This window comes from Myodes glareolus, chromosome 13, assembly GCF_982192425.1.
Source record: "Myodes glareolus chromosome 13, mMyoGla1.1, whole genome shotgun sequence".
In the NCBI taxonomy this organism is placed as follows: Eukaryota; Metazoa; Chordata; class Mammalia; order Rodentia; family Cricetidae; genus Myodes; species Myodes glareolus.
Window position 1 is genome coordinate 25752794 of NC_142038.1, and position 19823 is coordinate 25772616.

The following is a 19823-nucleotide window of genomic DNA, read 5'->3' on the forward strand; positions in this document are numbered from 1 at the left end:
AAGACACTGGGGGGTAACAGGTCAAGACTCACCCTGCTACTAAGTGGCAGAAGGCAAGGTGAAGGCAGAATCCATGTGTTCCCAAGGTTCATTCTACCACAGGGAAAACATCAGCCTCAACAGCAATACATGAATAGCAATAAAATGCCAGGGTGGTAGAAAGCAAACAGACCGACTGCTCTCTACCAAGAGGGAAGCCATTAGACCAAACTAAATTAGAGAATGAGTTTGATCTTTGCGTTTTCTCAGCTTAGTGTTACCAGAGGCTCTGGGCTCAGCTAAAGGCTACTAATACTGACTCACACCACTTTGGGCCCACTCTCCGGCTGGTGGGGATAGGAGGTGGCAGAAACGGTGCCTTGGTTGACCCACACAGGAGCTTTTCACTTGACATTAGGAAACCCTGCCTCCAAAATCCTTTTCACGGAGTGTCAGCAACTGATGACTCAGTGCCCTCGGTACACTGGCAAATGAATGCCTGGCGGTGATGGAGAGAGATTGTTATAAGGCCTCGGAGAAAGAGAGTGGGTGAAAGGGGGAGGGCCTGTGTTCTGGCCAAGAATTGGATCATTAAGCACTGGCATATGGGCCCCATTTGCTGGAATGAAATGGCATAATCACTGAAAAAAATGAACTGAAATTAAATCATTTGATTTTAACCAAGTTTTGAGAAATTACAGATCGTATCATTCCTTTTTTGGAAAGGTCTAGACCAATTTAAATGACTGTCCACCAAAAGTACTAGCATATCCATATATACTACAAAGTGTCTTCTAATTTGGGAAGGAACGCTTCTTCAATACTTGATGCAATTCCATCTCTCTATAACCTATATTCTTTTCCCACTTTAAAATTATTTTTTAAAGAAAACAAACTATCTTCTTTCATTTTACACATCAATCCCAGGTCACATTCTCTCCTCTCCTCCCATTTCCTCCACCCACTCCCTCTACCCCACCCTCATCTACTCCTCAGAGAGAGTAAGGCACATTGCTTTGAGGAAGGTCCAAGGTCCTCCCTACTATATCCAGACTGAACAAAGTATCCATACAAAGAGAATAGGCTCCTAAAAAGTCAGTACAAGCAGTAGGGACAAATCCTGCAGCCACATTCAAAGGCCCCTCAGCCTACCCCAGCCACACAATTGTCACCCACATTCAAAGGGACGAGCTTGGACCTATACTGTTTCCTTCCCTCTCCAATTGGAGTTTGTGAGCTCCCATTAGCTCAAGTAAACTGTTTCAGTGGCTGTACCCATCATGATCTTGACCTCTTTGCTCATATTCTCATTCCTCCCTCTCTTCAACTGGGCTCTGGGAGCTCAGTCCAGTGCTCCGATGCAGGTCTCTGCCTCTTTTTCCATCAGTTGCTGGATGAAGGTTCTATAGGACTTTTAAAATATTCATCAGTCTAACTACAGGGCAAGGCCAGTTCGGGCCCCCTCTCCTCTATTGCTTAGGATCTTAGTTGGGGTCATCCTTATGGGCTCCTGGGAATTTTCCTAGAGCCAGGTTTCTTGCCAGCTCCACAATGGCTCCCTCAATCAAAATATCTCTTTCCTTGCTCTCATCTCTGTCCTTCCTCCATCTCAACTATCCCATTCCCTCAAGTTCTCCTCCCGACTTCCCTTCTCTCCTCTTCCCCTTCTGCCCTCCCTACTCCCCTTACTCCCATGCTCCCAATTTTTTCAGGCAATCTTATCTATTTCTCCTTTCCAGGAGGACCTATGCATGGTTTTCTTAGGGTTCACCTTGCTTCTTAGATTCTCTAGGACCACAGACTATAAGACTCAATATCCTTTGCTTTACAACTAGTATCTACTTATTAGTGAGTACATACCATGTTCATCTTTCTGGGTCTGGGTTACCTCACTCAGGATGTTTTTTTTCTAGTTCCACCCATCTGCATGCAAATTTCAAGAGCTCATTGTTTTTTATTTTTGTTGTTTGTTTGGTTTTGTTTTTTGTTTTTCTGCTGAGTACTCTAACATATAAATGTGCCACATATTCCTTATCCATCCTTCAGTTGAAGTTGTTTCCAGGTTCTGGCTATCACAAATAATGCTGCTATGAACACAGTTGAACAAATGTTCTTGCAGTATGATTGAACATCCTTTGGGTATATGCTCAAGAGTGGTTTTGCTGATTCCCGAGGTAGGTTGATTCCCAATTTTCTGAGAAACCGTCATACTGATTTCCAAAGTGGTTGTTCAAGTTTGCATTCCCACCAGCAATGGATGAATGTTTCCCTTACTCCACATCCTCTCCAGCATAGGCTATCATTAGTGTTTTTGATTTTAGCTATTCTGACAGGTGTAAGATGGTATCTCAGAGTTATTTTGATTTTCATTTCTCTGATGTTGAACATTTCCTTTTAGCCATTTGAGATTTTTCTGTTGAGAATCCTCTGTTTAGTTCTGTACCCCACTTTGTAATTGGGTTATCGGGAATTTTGATGTCTAATTTCTTGAGTTCTTTATATATTTTGGAGATCAGTACTCTGTCTGATGTAGGGTTAGTGAATATATTTTCCTATTCAGTAGACTGCCTTTTTGTCTTACTGACTGTGTCCTTTTACTTTACAGAAGCTTCTCAGTGTCAGGAGGTCACATTTATTTATTGTTGCTCTCAGTGTCTGTGCTACTGGTGCTATATTTAGGAAGTGGTCTCCTATGCCCATGCATTGAAGGCATAGGTAAATACAGGCAAAACTAGGCCTGTCCTGGTCCTGCCTGTTATTTGTTGGCATTGTGTCACAAACTTAATCATTTTTACTCTTAAATTCAACAACCCCCCCCTCCTTTTGGTTTTTTGAGACAGAGTTCTCTGTGTAACAGTTTTGACTATTCTGGAACTCACTCTGTAGACCAGGTTGGGCTCGAACTCTCAGAGATCCTCCTGCCTCTGCCTCCAAAGTACTGAGATTAAATGTGTGTGCCACCACTGCCTGGTCTAATATCCTTATTTTTATTGTATTACATTTTGTTTATTTTGTGTAGATGACAGTGGGAAGGCACCAGGGAGTGCTAGTGGGAGAAGAGGACAACTTGAAGAGTCTGTTCTCTCTTTCCACAGAGTGGGCTCCAGGAATTGAATTCAGGTAATCAGACTAGGTAGCAGGCACCTTTACCCACTAAAGCATCTTGGGAGTGCTTTTTATTTTACTCTGTGTGTGTGTGTGTGTGTGTGTGTGTGTATGTGTGTTAGTGTCAGAAGACAATGCCCAGGGGCTGTTTTCTGGACACACAGTTTCTTCCTAGCCTGGAATTTGTCAAGTAGGCTAATCTCACTGGCCAGTGAACCCCAGGAACCTGACTGACTTGGCCATTTCAGCAATGCCACCATGCCTTGCTTTTGTAAATTAAATGTAATTTGTGTGTGTGTGTGTGTGTGTGTGTGTGTGTGTGTGTGTGTGTGTTTGAGACAGGGTTTCTCTGTGTATCTTTGGCTATCCTGGAACTCATTCTGTAGACCAGGCTGGCCTCAAACTCACAGAGATCTGTCTGCCTCTGCCTCCCGAGTGCTGGGATTAAAGGTGTGCACCACCACACCCTGTTGAATGCATTTTTTTTTAACATGGGTTCTAAGACTTGAAATCAAGTCTTCATACTTACAAGGAAACACTCTACTGACTGAGCCATTTCTCTAGCCTCTGAAAAATTCAGCCTCCTTTCCCTTATCTATAAAATGGGAGTTAAAAAAAAGAATAATGAAAATGAGAATAGGAACTACCAATGACCTATCTGGCATTGTCCTAATAGTTGTGAACACATCTTTTTATTTAAATGATAAAATCTCACAAACTAACTAGAATGAACAGTGCTATTTGTATCAGTGGGGAAAAAAAAGTGAAGCACAAAGAAATTGCCCAAAGAAACACAAATTGTGGGATTCAATTCACTTAAACCTTTCGAGAACTGATTTCATAAGATGTGTATAAGATTGAGGCAATACCAAGACACCTGAGATGCTTAGTTAAGTCACATCCTTTCACTCCCTTTCAAAGAGAAAACAATGAGTACTGGTTTTGAGCACTTCGACTGGAGAACATTACAGACAGTTTCAGATCTGTAACGAGAGAGACACTGATGACAGCCGTACTCCATTTTCCATCCACGTGTGCTATGTATACATTCCTTTTCTGATTCCGCAATCTAATCCTTTGCTCTCTCCATGTTTTCCTGAATACTACCCTTGTCCTCTGGCCTATTACACACCCAGCACAGAAAAACAACAACAACAACAACAAACCAGCACTTGTGACTTCCACTGTGTCCCTGCTCGTGGTTTCTCAACACTAGTTCCATATGATTCTACATGCTGTCTCTGAATTTTAAACGTCTGGAGTCCAACATAACTGTAACAGATGTAGGGAGTGGAGGAAGCCCTGAGTGAGTGGCTTACTGCACACATGTGTATTGTTCACATGGACACAGTCATGGCTAAGACCAAGGCTTTGAACCATGTGGAGTGGAAAGGTCATTCCCCATAAGAGCCAAGTGGGATAGCAAACCCTTCCTTGGGGATCCAAGTACAAGTGGGTGACTCATATACGAAAACTAGCAACTTCCTCCTGCCTAGTGTTTACAGCCCCAGACGGCTCCTCTGCAGAGAACACCTATGGAATCCTGCCAATCCCACCTGCTGTGGGTACCTAAAACACAAGGAGCTTCTCTGTTGCCAAGAGTAGTAGGTGCCACTTTATCAGAGTGAGTACACACCTACCTGCTCCCAGTCTTCCTGTTTCTGTCTGTCTGTCTGTATTTTCTTCCTCCTTTTGCTGCCCCTATTCAGGATACCAGGGCCCAAGCTGCATGGGACAAGGTAAACTGCCATAGTTCAGTATGTCAGATACTGGTCTGCCTATTCCCTGAATCTTCATAGGAACATAGGGAGGACATGCAGTCGGAATCTCTATCACTTTTGCTTCGAAGAAGAAACTGGAACTATGAGCATTAAACAATTTGCCTACAAGCCCATATTCAGTAGGTAGCAGAGTCTAAAGCTCAACCCAAGTTCAAATAATACTGAAGTGCAGGCTTGTAAAGACTGTCTTTTAAATTGTAGATGGTAAAACTTAAGGCAGAATGGGGCTATGCGTGTCCAGTCGTAGAAGTAATTTACTCGGGATTCTAGGCTGGAAGCATCGAGAAGCCAACACCATCTGAACATGTTCAGTCCTCATCTAAGAAGTTCCTGTGTTCACCCTGTACTCTACCATCACAACCCACCCATTCTTCATGCCATGTTGCGACAATAAATACTGCTGTTGGTAAAACATTGTCTGGTGTCCTCTAGGCCATCGTATAAGGGCAGGTAACTTACATAAGTTCCATCTGATTCATTACTGCTTCTTAGATGTATAAAACCTCAAGATTAAGTTCCTTGAACCCAAAAGAAAAGAAGCCTGTGGCTGACCAGAGAAGCAATGGTATTTTAAATGCTAATCTTTTAGCTACTTGCAAAAATATGATAAGTGTCTTGATTATACTGTCAGAGAAGATAAAACTCCTTTTATCGGGAGGCTGTAGCTTTTGCAGTGGGTGGCGGATTAACCATGAGAGCTACACTGAAGGTTAGTTAGGGCAAAGCAATAGAGAAGGATGTCATTATGCGGATACTACACAGAATGGTCCTGAATTCTAGCCATGTGAATTTAGTGCAGTTGCCGAGTAGCTTCAGGGCACAAGAACCTTCTCTGGGCACTAGACACACATCTAATTAGGGGATCTCAGAAATGGAGTCATTAATAAGCACACAGGAAAGCATATAAAATGTCACAGGAGAAGAATAAAAAAATGGCTAGATATTGAATAGAAAAGGTTAAAAAAACCAAGTCTGACACGAGTGTTGGAAGATATGGCTAGGAAAACGTGCCTAAGGGAAAGTACAGCTGTAACAGTGGCCTGATCACAGAGCTCAAGGGAGAGAGTACGTAGCTCAGAGCATCTTGTTGACTTTGCCAGGATCAAGAGGAGTGACTGTAAGTGACATCATACATGTTAGCGTCAGGAAAGCAGTAGAAGACTGAGGCTTGTGTGCACTCAGGAGTGCTCCAAGGGTTCGGATGAGGTGACGGCAGCGCATCAGTGGATGTCAGGGTCTAATGTCCCAGTCTGGATAAAGGTGCTGCCAAGTTGTGGAAGGACAGTGTCAGTCAGGATGTAGGCAAGGAAGCGCGATGCAAAGTATCTATTGATTGCACACGGGATGGAGTTCACTTATTTCTGAAGACAGGCATTGTTTTAGTATGAAAACCTCTTTCTGATTGGTTATGAATTTTTTTTCTTAAGTAGGCTCCTATTTGGAAGCAGGTAACTTAAAGTCACTGAAGAGCCGCCGTGTCTGAATTAGCATGAGGTTTTACATAGCTCTCTGAGTGCATCTTCTGCAACGTCCCACACTCTTTGAACTCCAGTGGCCCATGTCATGCTCACTCCAACCCCAGGGAATTGGTATCTGTTGTTCCCTTTGTCCCACACAGTATGTCCACCACCCAGGGTCTCTGATCAGAGAACTCTCTTCTCCTCCAAACCTTCCCCAACAAGCCAGATAGTAGTGGCACACCATCCCATGCGGGCTGTGCTTTTTATTTATGCTCTCTCCAGCACACACCAATCATCTAAACCTGTTTAATTCACATATATGTGTCTTCCTGCTTCTTTCCTATTTGACAGAACAGAGAGCTTGTCAACACTCATTGGTAGGACTCTTGAGACAGACCCTGACACACAGTGTGCTCGAAAACTGATTCTTTGAACTCTATAGTGCCGTTGGGAGGACTAAATCACAGAATGGACAGACGACTGCGTCAGTTCCTCTGGCGGGATATTTCTAGGGCCTAGAACTTCATCCGAATGTAGCATAGACTCCACATTTGGTACTGGCTTAAGTTTCCATCCCAGGAAGTTCCAGGTGGTAGAATATGCAGGAAGAGGTTTTGTAAAGTCTTGTGTTCATCGAGGTCCAGGACTGGCAACTGGAAGATGAGCTTGCCTCAGTTCTGTGGACACTGTTTTAGAAAAACTAAGAATGATGGGAAAACAGGTACCACCCCCAGACCCACAAGCCCAGTTGTTTAGGCTTTAGCTCCCAAGCAGGGCCCTTCTAGTGTGTGGGTTGAAAGGAACAGATATGGGAAAATCAGAATTACCAAACTCCTTGAATCATTTATGCAATGGGACTCTGAAAACTTCCGTATGAAAGGATTTTGATCTGAAAACCTGATTATTATCCCATTCTCTAATGCTATGTCAGAAGGTCGAAGTCCCGAGAGTTGAGGAGTTGGGACTAGTCATTTCTTTCTCTACCCCAATTTGTGGCAGTCTTTCTGCTGTCATGTACTCAGAAAATATGGGACTGAGATTTTTTTTAAGACATAATCTGTCCTGAAGGGAGCTGGACATGCTCCAAGGTAGTTTATTATATCAAAAAAATTGTATTATTATATAAGCAAGGAGGTACATACATGCTTAATAATTTCAATCTAGGACATGAACATATGTCATGGTCGTAACTGCTGTGAAAGGCTCCCTGTCATTCATATCGTTAGTGTCTCTGAACTGTACCCCCACACTATGGCCATGAGTTGACCAGGTCAGAGAGATCTGTCCCCGTGCTTAAGGCCTTAAGAAAAATGACAGGCAGGCAGGCAGATAGAGTCAAACTACTTAAGAGCCCTGGGCTTTGGGATTTATTTTAAATAGAATCGATATTGAAGAAAGAGCATTTCCAGGTCCAGTTGACAGTAGTTTTTAGGGAATGACCTGTCTCTGAGAGATAAACAGAAGCCCCACAGCACTGGAAGACACGGGTTGACTGGCATTTTATTGCATAATCAAAACTCAATTATTTCTTTCAGGACTTACAATTTGCTTTAATGCATACTTTATTTAAACATGTACAGATGAAGTCATATAAACATGTGTAATATGTCAGTATCTTTTCAATAAATATAATTAATCAATTAAAAAAAAACCTGGGCAAATCCCTGTGTTTTCCAAGAGCATATTCTTGGAAACTGCATCAAAAAGAATCTAACATAAAACCAAGGATGCTTCCCGTGGAAACAAGGTTATAGTCAGGGCTCTTGATACCTTAAAAATATTAGCTTCAAATAAATCACAGGTATAACCAGCAAGCTCATGAAACCAAAGGTAACCCCGTCATTGGAACTTGCCCCCCTCTAAAACTGTAAGAGGTGAGCTTCGTGTTCTCTACAACAGGCACACATGTACTTGCTGGACTCATCACATGAAGGGCTTCAGTGCAACTAGAAACTGAACAAGTGGCCCCATTCGTAACTACACTTGGAAAAATGTAAACAAAGTTAAGATATCAGATTAAAAATGGAATTAGGCTGTAATCAACAGACTAGCATGTCAGGAAATGGAAAAGCTTATCCTGGTTCGATAACTTAGTGATCCTTTAAGTAACATTCTTGTCAGCTGGTCATTCATCGATTGGATCACGTTTAATCTTTCATATGTATATATATATGTATGTGTGTGTGTGTGTGTGTGTGTGTGTGTATGTATGTGTGTGTATTATTTAATTTATAAAGTGGGAATTAATTTTATGGATGGGGAATTTTTTCTTCAGAGATTTTTATATGAAAACAGATATACAAACTTAGCTCATGAGACTATGAAGTTACATATAAAATTAGAGTCATTCTTCGCAAAATTTGTCCATAGTCTTCCTCTCTATTCACCTCTTTGAGAATAAGGAAGTCCCTTTAAATGGAGTGTGTTATATAAATGTGTGTGCTGGGCAGCCTGGAGTGGCTGAATGAGGAGGGGTAGACTGGGGCATGTTGGCACCCAAAGGTTGTTCTTGGGTTTTGTTTCCAACACAGTTCATTCTAAACTGATCTCATTTCTTCGAGAATAAACATGCTTAGCTCATGAGACCTCAAGCACATCTATAATAATTCAAATTACCCATAATAATAACAAGCATACAGGCTATCATTTCATGGTTTTTACACAATGTTTCCATACATCTCATTTATCTCCAAATCAACTGTTATGAAGTAAGCAAAAGAAACTCTGAGGTCCAAATCATCTACCTTCCAGTCCTATATACTCAGAATGTCAGCCATAGACTGCGTGCCACTGTCTCACCTCTATGGCCATGGAAGGGGTGGGTATATGGCCAGCCAAGATAAGTTGCTTGCATCTCATACTTGGTATTAGAAACAAATCAACCTCAAAATGATGCTTGCCTCCAAATGAATGCTGAGCCTACTGATGGCAGGGACTCACAAATACAAAGCAGACTGGTCCAGTTACAAAGTCAGTGTGCAAGTTAAAGCTTCAACTCTCTTCATGGTTGACGGGAAGGGGCCTCCAGTCAGAACCGCTCCATTGGATCAGTCTTGACATGAACCATCTCAGCATGCAATATTTCTTAGCACAGAACATTGTTTTTTCTCAGCAGCATTTGGGAGTTCTCTCTCAGGGTCTACCTCCTTTTGATAAGGCATGGTTTGTGCTCAAGAAAACTAAGTCTTCACAGAATAGAGAATCTTTTTGGCATTTGAATGGTTTTTTGGCAATCTTCTCTTCCTCATTCCAAAGTCTCTTTCCTGCCAATTTCAGTTCCAGAACTAAAGTTAGCACTGACAGGAATCGTAAATGACCCTTCATGAGCAGTCCAAAGAAGAGTGCAGTAAACAGTCCTGAGGTGGAATCAAACCACAGCCGAGATGAAAGCTAAAGAAAGCATCACTTGGCTCTGGGAAGGGGGGCTTTCCTCACTGAGACCTTTGCTCTGGGGTAGTTGGGACAAACTATGGATTCTGTTGTGAGTGAAAGACACTGGGTTAACTGTTAGGGTGTAGTTTACCAAGTCAAAAGTCTAGAAGGCCTAAATCAGGAGGGTGGTTCCTTTGAAACAAAGTCAAAAGGTAGGCAGGCCACGAGTTTTCGAGGTAGCTGATGGCTGGCTATAGCAGCATCCTATTGTCCTAGAAATGGAAAGAAATCTTCAAGCTGCCTCTACTCCAAGCTTCATTTGGCAATGTAGAAAGTTAGTGTTATAGAGGGAAAGACAATAGTTCATGGTCTCACAGCATTTTAGAAGCAGAGCCGGGGCTGGCATCTGGGATCTCCGACTTGGAGTCAGATATCGTTTTCTCATTCCTAACAATTCTGGACTCTGAACTTCTTCATCTAACAGATAGCAAGGGTAACAAGGCCCCACAATGTGAATTTCCACCAGTTCTGTCCACTGTAAACAATGAATCCATACTCAGAAGTTCCCAGTTGCTGCTGTGGGCTTTGCCACAATCTCATAGAAAAGATTCCAGCATCTCTTAATAGACACTCATAAAGCCACCAGCCCTACCTAAGACTCTTTAGGTGTTCTTTCCTAGCTGACAGGAAAGAAAATATCTCAGATGAGATAGATCTGGTCCTGGTACTGGGGAAAATCATTTTTGACTTCCCTCCAGGGTTCATTCAGAGACCATTGTCCACAGACAGATTTCTATTCTGTGTCTCCAGACTGTCCTAAACGGAACATTGACATTGAACACAGAAAAAAAGAAAACAAAGCTCAGTGTGCCTACACCTAGACACAAGAAAGAAAGTGTACAAGTGTCCAGCACAAAGGAAGACAAGGAAGACAAAGAAAGAATAGTGGAGAGTTTGAACACAGCTATGGTAGATGTGACCAGGCAAGAGATGTGGCCAAGACAGGCACATGTTTTGACAGTATCTGTGAGAAGACACTTCAGAGAAGGTTTATTTAGAAACTGAAAATCAAACACAGTGAATGTTTATGAGACAGACGGGAAACAGCAAAGGGACTAGGCCATGGGTTTCAGAGACCATCAAGCGAGAGTGCAGACTCCAGGAAGAGGAAACGTTGAGAAATGAAAAATGAACAAGGAAGCCCTTCTTTCCTCTGACTCCCTCAAACACCACCTGCTGCAATCCTGGCGGCAAAGTCCAGGGCCCGTCGCTGCATGCTGATGGAAAGCCTTGGAGAACAGAGTGCCAGGAACAGCCACATACACATAAATAGCAGCTTAGCACTGGCCTCTTTTCAAGCCACAGCTGTCTTCTAGGTCATTGTCCCAGGGGCCTAAGTGTCACTGGACTGAGCAGCCACCAAAGGAGAAGTTGCTGTCAGGTGGCACCGACTCTCCCACTGGCCACCACCTTCCACTGCATCCCTGGAGGGGGAGAAGATTACAAAGGCTCAAGCACTGGAATGTGTCAAGGGACTGTGAATAAGCACACCATGCAGGTGCCCTTCACGGGCCATGCACACGGCTTCTAACTTAGTCTCTAAGCAAAGAGTCCCCAGTAACACACCAGCCAATAATTATTTCTGAACAGCTTTAACTATTTAGGAGTTCATTAATGTTCGGCCCAAATTTTACCCTCCCCAAATTTTTTCCCAGCGGGACTGCCCTACATTCCAGGCCCACCCAATCTCCCTAATCTCCCCTGATGGGATATCTCAAGTTTTCTCTTCCCCAAGCTAATAGATTATTATACGTTACATCTTCCATATCATACCACATAATGAGCCTGTCCTATGAAAAATAATATATATATATATATATATATATATATATATATATATATATATATATATAGGAATTATAGCAGTAACTGAAAACATTTGGAAGTATTTCCTTTGTTTCTACTTTTTAATTTGAGAGCTATTAGTTGTAGTTCTTTATTGAAAGTCTGGCAGAATTCTGCCTTGAATACGTCAGGATCTTCTCTTTTTCAGGTGAACGTTTGCATTACTGATTTTTAATCTCCTTATTTGTTATGATTCTGCTTAAATTGTTGCAAATTTCTTGATTTAACTTCTGTGGTGGGTAAATACAGATATTTACCCATTTCTTTTATGTTTTCTAAGCTAATGGAGTGCAGGCTTCCAAAATATTACCTTATAATGTCCTAAATTTCTTTGGCATCTAGTATAATGTCTATCTCCATTTCTCCTACTTTGGATCATCTCTTCCTTCTTTTGGTTAATTGTCAATTTGGCTTATCCTTTCAGAGAACCAGGTCTTAGATTTGTTAATTCCTCATATTGTTCTGTTTGCTTCTATTATATTAATTTCTGTCCTGTTTTCAATTTTTCCTTCCCATTTAGGGGATTTGGGTTTGGTTTATTCTTATTTTTCCAGACTCTTGAATTGCATCAGTTTTCTTTCTGCCTTTATAATGAGGGCATTCGGAGCGTATGTCGCCCTTTTACGGCTGCTTTTCGTGTATCTCACATGTTTTGCTGTGCTTTGATTTCATTTTCATTTATTCCCCCAAATTTTTAAATTTCCATCTCAATTTTTGCTTTGTCCCATTCATCATTCAGTGGTGTGTTATTTAATCTCCACAAGTTTATGCAATTTATAGAGATTTTTTCTTTGAATTTCAGCTTTATTGCATTGTGGTCATATAGGTTACACAGTATTACTTCAACTTTTCTATATTTGTTGAGATTTGTTTTGTGTTTCAATTAATTCGTATGTTTCTCTGTTAATTTTTGTCCATTTGATCTAGAGAAAATGGGTTATTGAAATCACCCACTATTACTGTGTTGTGGTTAATTTTGACCTTGACAGTAGAATGCTTTTTATTAAATTGTGTGTGTCAGAGTTTTCTATGTATATGTGTAAGATTTTAATGCCTTCTTGGTTAGTACAATTTGTCTCTTCTGATAAATTTTATTTATTTATTATTAGACTGTAATACATTATTGCAAATTTGAATCAAAACATAGAACATTTGTCTCAGTTAAACCGCATCTTATGGGCTTATTAAACATTTTGCCACTTGAGTGCCTGCTATACAAATTTCAGTGTTTCAAATGATTTTGGATACCTACCTACTAAGCCATGTTTCAAATGTTTTCTAAGAGCATAGATGACCTGTAGTGGTCACTACCTAGATACTTCAGTTCTGCCTTTTTGGTTGTCAGTCAAGGGAAAAACACTCAGCAGGGCAGAACAAAGTATACTAGCTCACCATACTACAAACACATAAGGCTCGGCGTGCTTAAGCATGGGCTCATCCCATACGGCTTTGCCTGATGATCTGTTAAATGTCTCACTAAGCAACTCTTCTGTTCCATGAGAAGATGATCTCATCTTGCATGATTTACTTTTAGTCATTTGTATAATGAATGTCATAGAATTCCAGTAAAGCCTATTTTTAAGGCACTAGTTTGCAATTTCTAGGGTCTGATTTTAGTTTTTCTTGAAGAACTGGGGTACTGCTTATGGATGTCTAAGCTTCCCTATTTCACCTGTGCTGCAGAAGAGCCATTTGGAGCTAGCCTTCTGGTTGATGAGAGTTTGGATACTTTACTCAGAGACAGTTCAAATTCCTCAGTAATTCTTGACAGCAACTTGTCCCAAAATGTTTGCTTCTTTTCAGTGAGAGTTCACTCTTATTGTAGCAGAATCTGCAATATTTCTTCCCTAAATAGTGAGATCAAAGTGTTTCTGGGATTTCCAATTTCTCTGAACATACTATGAATTCAGATGTGTTCTTGGATTTATGTTTTTCCTTCTATAATTTTCAAGTGCCATTAACTCTTCAGATAACTCAACATGTACCCTCACACCATCACACACTATCCGATATCTTCACTTATCTTATATGTTGAAGTAGCTATGAAGGATTACAAAAAGGCTTGAATAGAATGGAGAAGAGAAAGAATGAAGGACTGCTAATATGCCATTGCTAAAGTCTTCATAATGGCCTAGCCTCTAACTCCATGGAAGATGCAACTGTCTCCTCTCAGCAATAGCAAAGTCAGCACAGCACTTTAGAATAAAAGGGTCATGTGGTGACGTCATTGGCCTGGAATAGCTTCAGCGTATGTTATTATACCAGTACAATTAACAGTTAATTCTTTAGTGTGAATGGCCTGAAAGTTTTGATTCAAGATGAAAGTTTATGAGTGATTATACTACACTAGAAGAGACCAGCCTTTGGTGCAAAAGGCAACATTGAATGTGCATGGCTTTCCCATCCCAGGAGCCCCTTTGCAGTCAGCCCACTGTTCTACCCCAGCAGAAGCAGCAGCAATAAGAACAATAAGCAGAAGACAGGGAGTTCTAGCATGGCGTTAGTCTGCAGGAGTGTGTACCCACCTGCACAGTTCTATTCCTGCACCTCAGCCCCTCCCCCCGTTTGTTAAGTGAGTGGGAGGAGAATAATCCGTAAGATCCTTTGTCGTTCTGACATTCTGATTCCGTGAGTAGCGGGGATGGTGGGTGACAGACACAGGCCTTTTGATTGGGAGGCAGTTGTGTGTGGGACTGTACTGCAAAGCTGTGGGTAATTGCTTCAAATTTGGCTTTTAATATCCTATTGTTAGTATCTGATACTTTATATTCCACATAGAAAGAAGAGGTTTTGCTGGCAACACAGGGAGGGCAATTTCTACATTTGTGTCAAAGAATGGAAAAGCCCTCAGTTTCTGAGCTGTGAAATCACACTCAAAAGCTGTTAAGTAGAACAGTGTGGGGTAAGGGTCAAAATGTAGTGAGACCATAACTGACTCTCTTCAACCACAGATGTGATTACAAAAAACACTGACCGAGCTATGCAAAATCCTTGACACAGAACATCATTAAAAATGACATTTTCTCCAATAATCTAGCAGGTAAGTTTTAAAATGCAAGGTTTTGCTTTATAAATTTTGTGAAATACTTTAAAATTGATGGCACATTTCTCTTCATTTAGTCTTCAGCACAAATCTATGATGATGGAATGAAGAGAATACCATTCTCCTTTGATAGTAAGAGGGAAATGTAATGTAGATACGGATTGATTGATTGATTATTGATTGATTGATGGTGTGGCGGATGGATGAGACATTCCCTATAGGCTTACGTGTTTGAATGCTTGCTCTCCCGCTGGTGGCTGTTTGTGGAGGATGACAAGGTGCACAGTTGTTGAGGAAGTACATCACTGGACACAGCTTTGAGATTTCAAAAGACTCAATGCCATTTCAAGTTACCTCTCTATGCTTCCCCTCTGTGGATCAGGATGTGAGCTCTCGGCTGCTGCCCCAGTGCTATGTCTGCCTGCTGTTACCGTGTTCCCTGCCTTGGTGGTGAGGGAGCCTTATCCCAGTAGAGGACAGTTTGAATAAAATGGTTCCCACAAACTAATAGGTTTGAATAACAGCTTTCCAGTTGGCGCCTGTTCGGAGAGGATTAGAAGGTGTGTTCTTGATGGAGAAGTTTGCCACTCGGGATGGACTTTGAAGTTACAAAAGACACCATTCTTAATTAGCTCTTTCAGCTGTTTTTGGATCAAGCAGTGAAATTTCTTTCAGCTGTTGTTCCGGCACCATGCCTGCTGCTTGCTGCCTGCGGTGATGGTGAGGGGATCTTTCTATCCCTTCCTGGATCCAGAAACCCTTCTAGAGCTTGTCTTGGTCATGGTGTTTCATTACAGGAACATAAAATTAACTAACAGAGGTAGTTAACAGTGGCTCCCATGCCATAAATTGAGACTTCTTCCCAATATTGCTTCTCAAGCTCCTCCCCAAGATAGAATTCTCTCTATTAGGAAACACGGGGTCATTTTTGGGAGAAAAAAGTTTTGCGGTGAAGTTTGAAGTCAACAGTTAATCAACAGGCTTATAGTACACATGCCTTGTAAAAGAGGAGGAGAAGGAGAGTAAAGGAGAAACATAACACTGGTTAAGCCATCTCTCCCAGAGGCCCCCAGACTATCTGTATGATGATTATACATCATGTACCTGCCACAAATAGAGTTCAAGGTTTCACACAAGTCCTCCCTCAGTAGAGGGCAAGGTTTAGGTGAGAAGAGAAGAAATGTGCACTTAAAAAATTGCTTGCAACTGATGTCTATGTACACAAGAGAATGAGGGTCTTTAGATAAGTGAGCAGCAAACTTTTCCATTAATACCCGAGAGCCAACTTAGAGATAGTCTTGTGGTAGTAGAGAGAAAACACAAGAGTGGCATAGTGACCCGAGCAGGACGTACGAGCGACCAGTGGCGCTCTCAAACTGAGCAGAATGGAAGCAATGAAGTGAAATACAAAATATCCCTGTATAAAAAGATGAAAGGGGGCATTTGATCATCCTTTGACAAGGATGACAGAAAGGTTTGGTGACCTAGTGGTGCAAAAGGGAAAGCAAAACATTGTAAGGAAATGTACAAAAGCAATCATAATGAAAAACCCACCTAATTTCCCATCATCTCCCTCTATGAGACATCCCCCTACCAAGGGTCCCTTTCTCATTTTCCTGGCTTCTTTGTATATGTCAGCTATATAATCAAATTTAAAAATTCGGAGCTCAGATTTACAAATAAGAAAGAACATGGAGCATCTCAATTTCAGGGTCTGGGTTACCTCACTCGGTATACTATTTTTTTGAGTTCCATCCATTTATATTCAGATTTCATGATTTCAGTTCTCTTTATGGCTGAGCAGAATTTTATTGTGCATATTGTGCCACATTTAGGTTGTTTCCATTTCCTAGCTATTGTGAATAGAGAGCCAACGGACATGGCGGAGCAAGTATCTCTACAGGATGACATTGGTTCCTTTGGGTGTACAGCAAGGAGTGGTATTGCCAGGTGATATGGGAGATCCACATGCAGCTTTTTGAGAATTCTCCACAATGATTTCCACAGTGACTGTGTCAGTGTGTGAACCCACAAAGCAGTAAACAAGGGCTCTCTCCTTTCCCTGCTGGCCCATCAGCATTTGTTGTCAATTGATGTTTTTAAAAGTTTGATCTTACTAAAGGGGTAATAGGAACAATGAAGAACTTCAGCTGGGGAGTTTGGGGCAAGCAAAGTATTAGGAAAGTGGGAAGAAGTAGAAATAAATAACATTAAATATGCTTGAAAAAAGTATAGAAAACCATTCTTTTATAAACTTACATACAGTGTGTGTGCGTGCACATACACGTGTGCATGTGCTTGAGTGAATGGGATTATAATGCTCCTCTCAAGAGTCACACACCATCTCACAAAAACATGCCTAGTGCCAGGCGTGGGAACACAGTGTCTGGTTGGGACAGAGCAATGTACCTGCAGGGCAGATACCTTCCAATCTTAGACCAGAGCTCTCTCTACTGTAGCTACAGAAGATTTTGGGTTGCTTTCAGAAAGGACTCTAGAGATCTGTTTGTATGGCTCTGAATACCTACCCCTGTGGTCTCTGAACAAAATCTATTCCAAGGGGCTCTGTAGTACTCCACCAAGCACAGACCTATATCAGGGCTCTGAAATGACAAGCATGAGACCACGTCAAGCATGGTTGGTTTTGACTTCAGTGTGTCTTTCTCTTCTCAACGTGAAAAGGTGGCTGAAAAAAATCCAGTTGTTCTGCAAGATGGGTTTTTTTTTTAACCATTTTCCACCAAGATTTATAGATAGCAAAGGAATAAGAAATCTGAGTCTTTGGGCATATCAGATATGCCTGTGTGTGTTTATTTAGTTTTGTTTTGCTGAGCCATTTCAAATAGAAGAAAATCTAAATGTATCTAGAAGAACATACCTTTAAAGAGATTTGTAGTAAAAAGATCCTTTATTTTCTGTCTTTATTATTGTATTAGATAAATTGTGAATGCCTCACAGAATCATCAAGGAGCTATATCACACTGATCTTTTTTCGGGGGGGAGGGGTCAAAGGAATGTGGCCTACAAACTAGGCCCAGGTAGAACTGGAGAGCCTCATTAAGTCAGCATCATGAAGTGTTTACTGTCAACCAAGGAACTCCCTACACCCCTAGACATTGTTCATGAGAAGCAATACATGTGGGTGAAGACGTAAAAGGAGCACAAAGAACACTTAGGATCCTGGGATAAGCTGAGCTTCCACGAAAAAAGAGAAGACTAGGGAAGAGAGACCACAGGAAACAGCAATTGATTATTATTGCTCAGAGATCAGGGATTGGGATCAGGGAAGTATAGAGAGCTAATTGTAGTATAGAGGGGTGCTTGTTGGCTCCCAGCTGCTCAGCCCTGAAATAGTTTTCTTTATTCATTAACCAATAAAAGCAACATGTAGACAAAAGGGCCTCCCACACCAGCTAATATTGGAACAGTTCCTAGAGGAGAGATGAATGTTATACCAGGGAAGAAATTGAGACAACATTCAAGGTAACCCAAGGGGTCCAGTGGCAGGAACACTCATTGTTTATCTAGAGAAAACCCACCCATCTTGACCATTACCACATGAAGAACATGACTGCAAAGGGAGAAATGAGCAAGAAAATGAGATTGGGTCAGGCCCAGGGTTGATATACCTTTTCACCATCAGCTCACGGCGAGTCACGATACACAGTTTAAGATTATTCTATCACAACCCAATCCAGTTGGCATTTGCAGCTTAAATTCCACATGCCTGAGTGACCTTTCCCTCCTCACAGATGATATTATGTGAAATGAAGTCTCTTTTCAGGCTATATTATACAGTGGTCCAAAAGAAAAACAAGAAGGAGAAAACACATATGGTTTACTGTGTTATCAAGGGAAAATCTCCTAAAATCACTTACACATGTGATGAGCTTTGAGTTCAAGCATATTGGAAAGTTGTGAAAACACTAGACTGAATATGGGGGCTGCCCAAAATGGTATGAATAATTTGTGTGCATTTCTGTATGTGGCATCCAGAGGCAGGACTTTGACCATCAGAAGGAAGTGAGAAATTATTAACATCTTATACAGTCTTGTCTGGGAGGTGTCTTCTGTGTGTGTATTTGTGCTGAAATTTTCCCTGCGGAACATTGTCTGCACTCTACTTGAAATGTAATAGTAAGGTGTTGAACGCATGGACAGACTAATGAGGGAGATAAAAGTTGATAAGGAGTTCTGATCTCTATTCCTCAGCTGACTCTCAATGTTCTCCAAGCCTCCTATTTTCTTGTCTCTAACATAGTGTGTTCTAACTAGGTAATTTTATAGGACTTTATCAAGACCCCTTGTGGAATAGCCATTGTAGACATTGGTGTGATGGAGCAGTGGCCATGGTTATGTGTATTTACCTATACTAGCGCATCTTTTAATCAATGCAGTTTTATTTTGTATTGACACACTTTTGAAGAAGATTCAATTTGAACAAAATGGTTTCTTTAACTGAACAACAAGTGTGAACGGCACTAAGCTTGAGTTGTAGTATCAGTTCCAGCGATAAGATTCACATCTTATATTATGCTAGCACACAGGTAAGTAAAATTTAACCAAATTTGCAACAACGAGGGCTGTCCAAACTGTAGGACTTCTGACCTTCAATAATACTGAGATGTTTCTTGTTGGGAGTAGAGCTAGACAGCTACCACAGAGCATTGTCAAAGAGATTCTGTTTTGTTTGGTGTCATAGTTTGGATGCTGAAGGCCCCCCAACAGTTCCAAGAATGTCATTATTTAATCTGTTTGAGTCTATTTCTCTCTCAGTAAATTGAGGAGAGTAATGGCTGCCCAGAGATGATCAAGATCTCAATGTGACAACACATACAATGTAGTTAGCTCAATGCTGTGCCTATAAACCATGAGATATTAGCTGGTAGCCAGCTGGTGATGGCCATAAAGATAAAGGCTGCGCAGAAATGTCTCCAGATCCTGTGGATTCGACCAGGTTTTCCTCCAAGGCAATTTCAGGCATCTGATAGTTGTACACTATTGAACTCAGGAACAAATCTCTCCCTCAGAAAAATCTGAACATTCTACTTCATACTGCAAGAATGGTCATGAAGAACAGAACAGTCCTTGAGATTTACAGCATCCTCTGTGCACCTCTCTACTCACTGAAAACTTCTCCGGCCTCAGCCAAGCACAGCGGCTGGAGTGGGCTATGCT

The 19823-nt window shown here is 41.4% G+C and overlaps 1 protein-coding gene across 3 annotated transcripts in view; it reads right to left on the reverse strand.

The window, feature by feature from the left end:
- The window catches only part of Htr4 (5-hydroxytryptamine receptor 4), a 191012-nt gene that overhangs the window by 29737 nt on the left and 141452 nt on the right, over window positions 1-19823 (reverse strand). For 2 of the 3 annotated variants that reach the window (XM_085699802.2, XM_085699801.2), the window contains one exon: window positions 7808-11181. The exons of the other annotated variant lie outside the window; for it this stretch is intronic. In XM_085699802.2, coding sequence (XP_085555928.2) covers window positions 11091-11181 — 91 coding nt within the window. In that variant the 3' untranslated portion in view covers window positions 7808-11090. Of the gene's footprint in view, window positions 1-7807; window positions 11182-19823 lie in introns of those variants that run through there. 3 annotated transcript variants of the gene reach the window in all.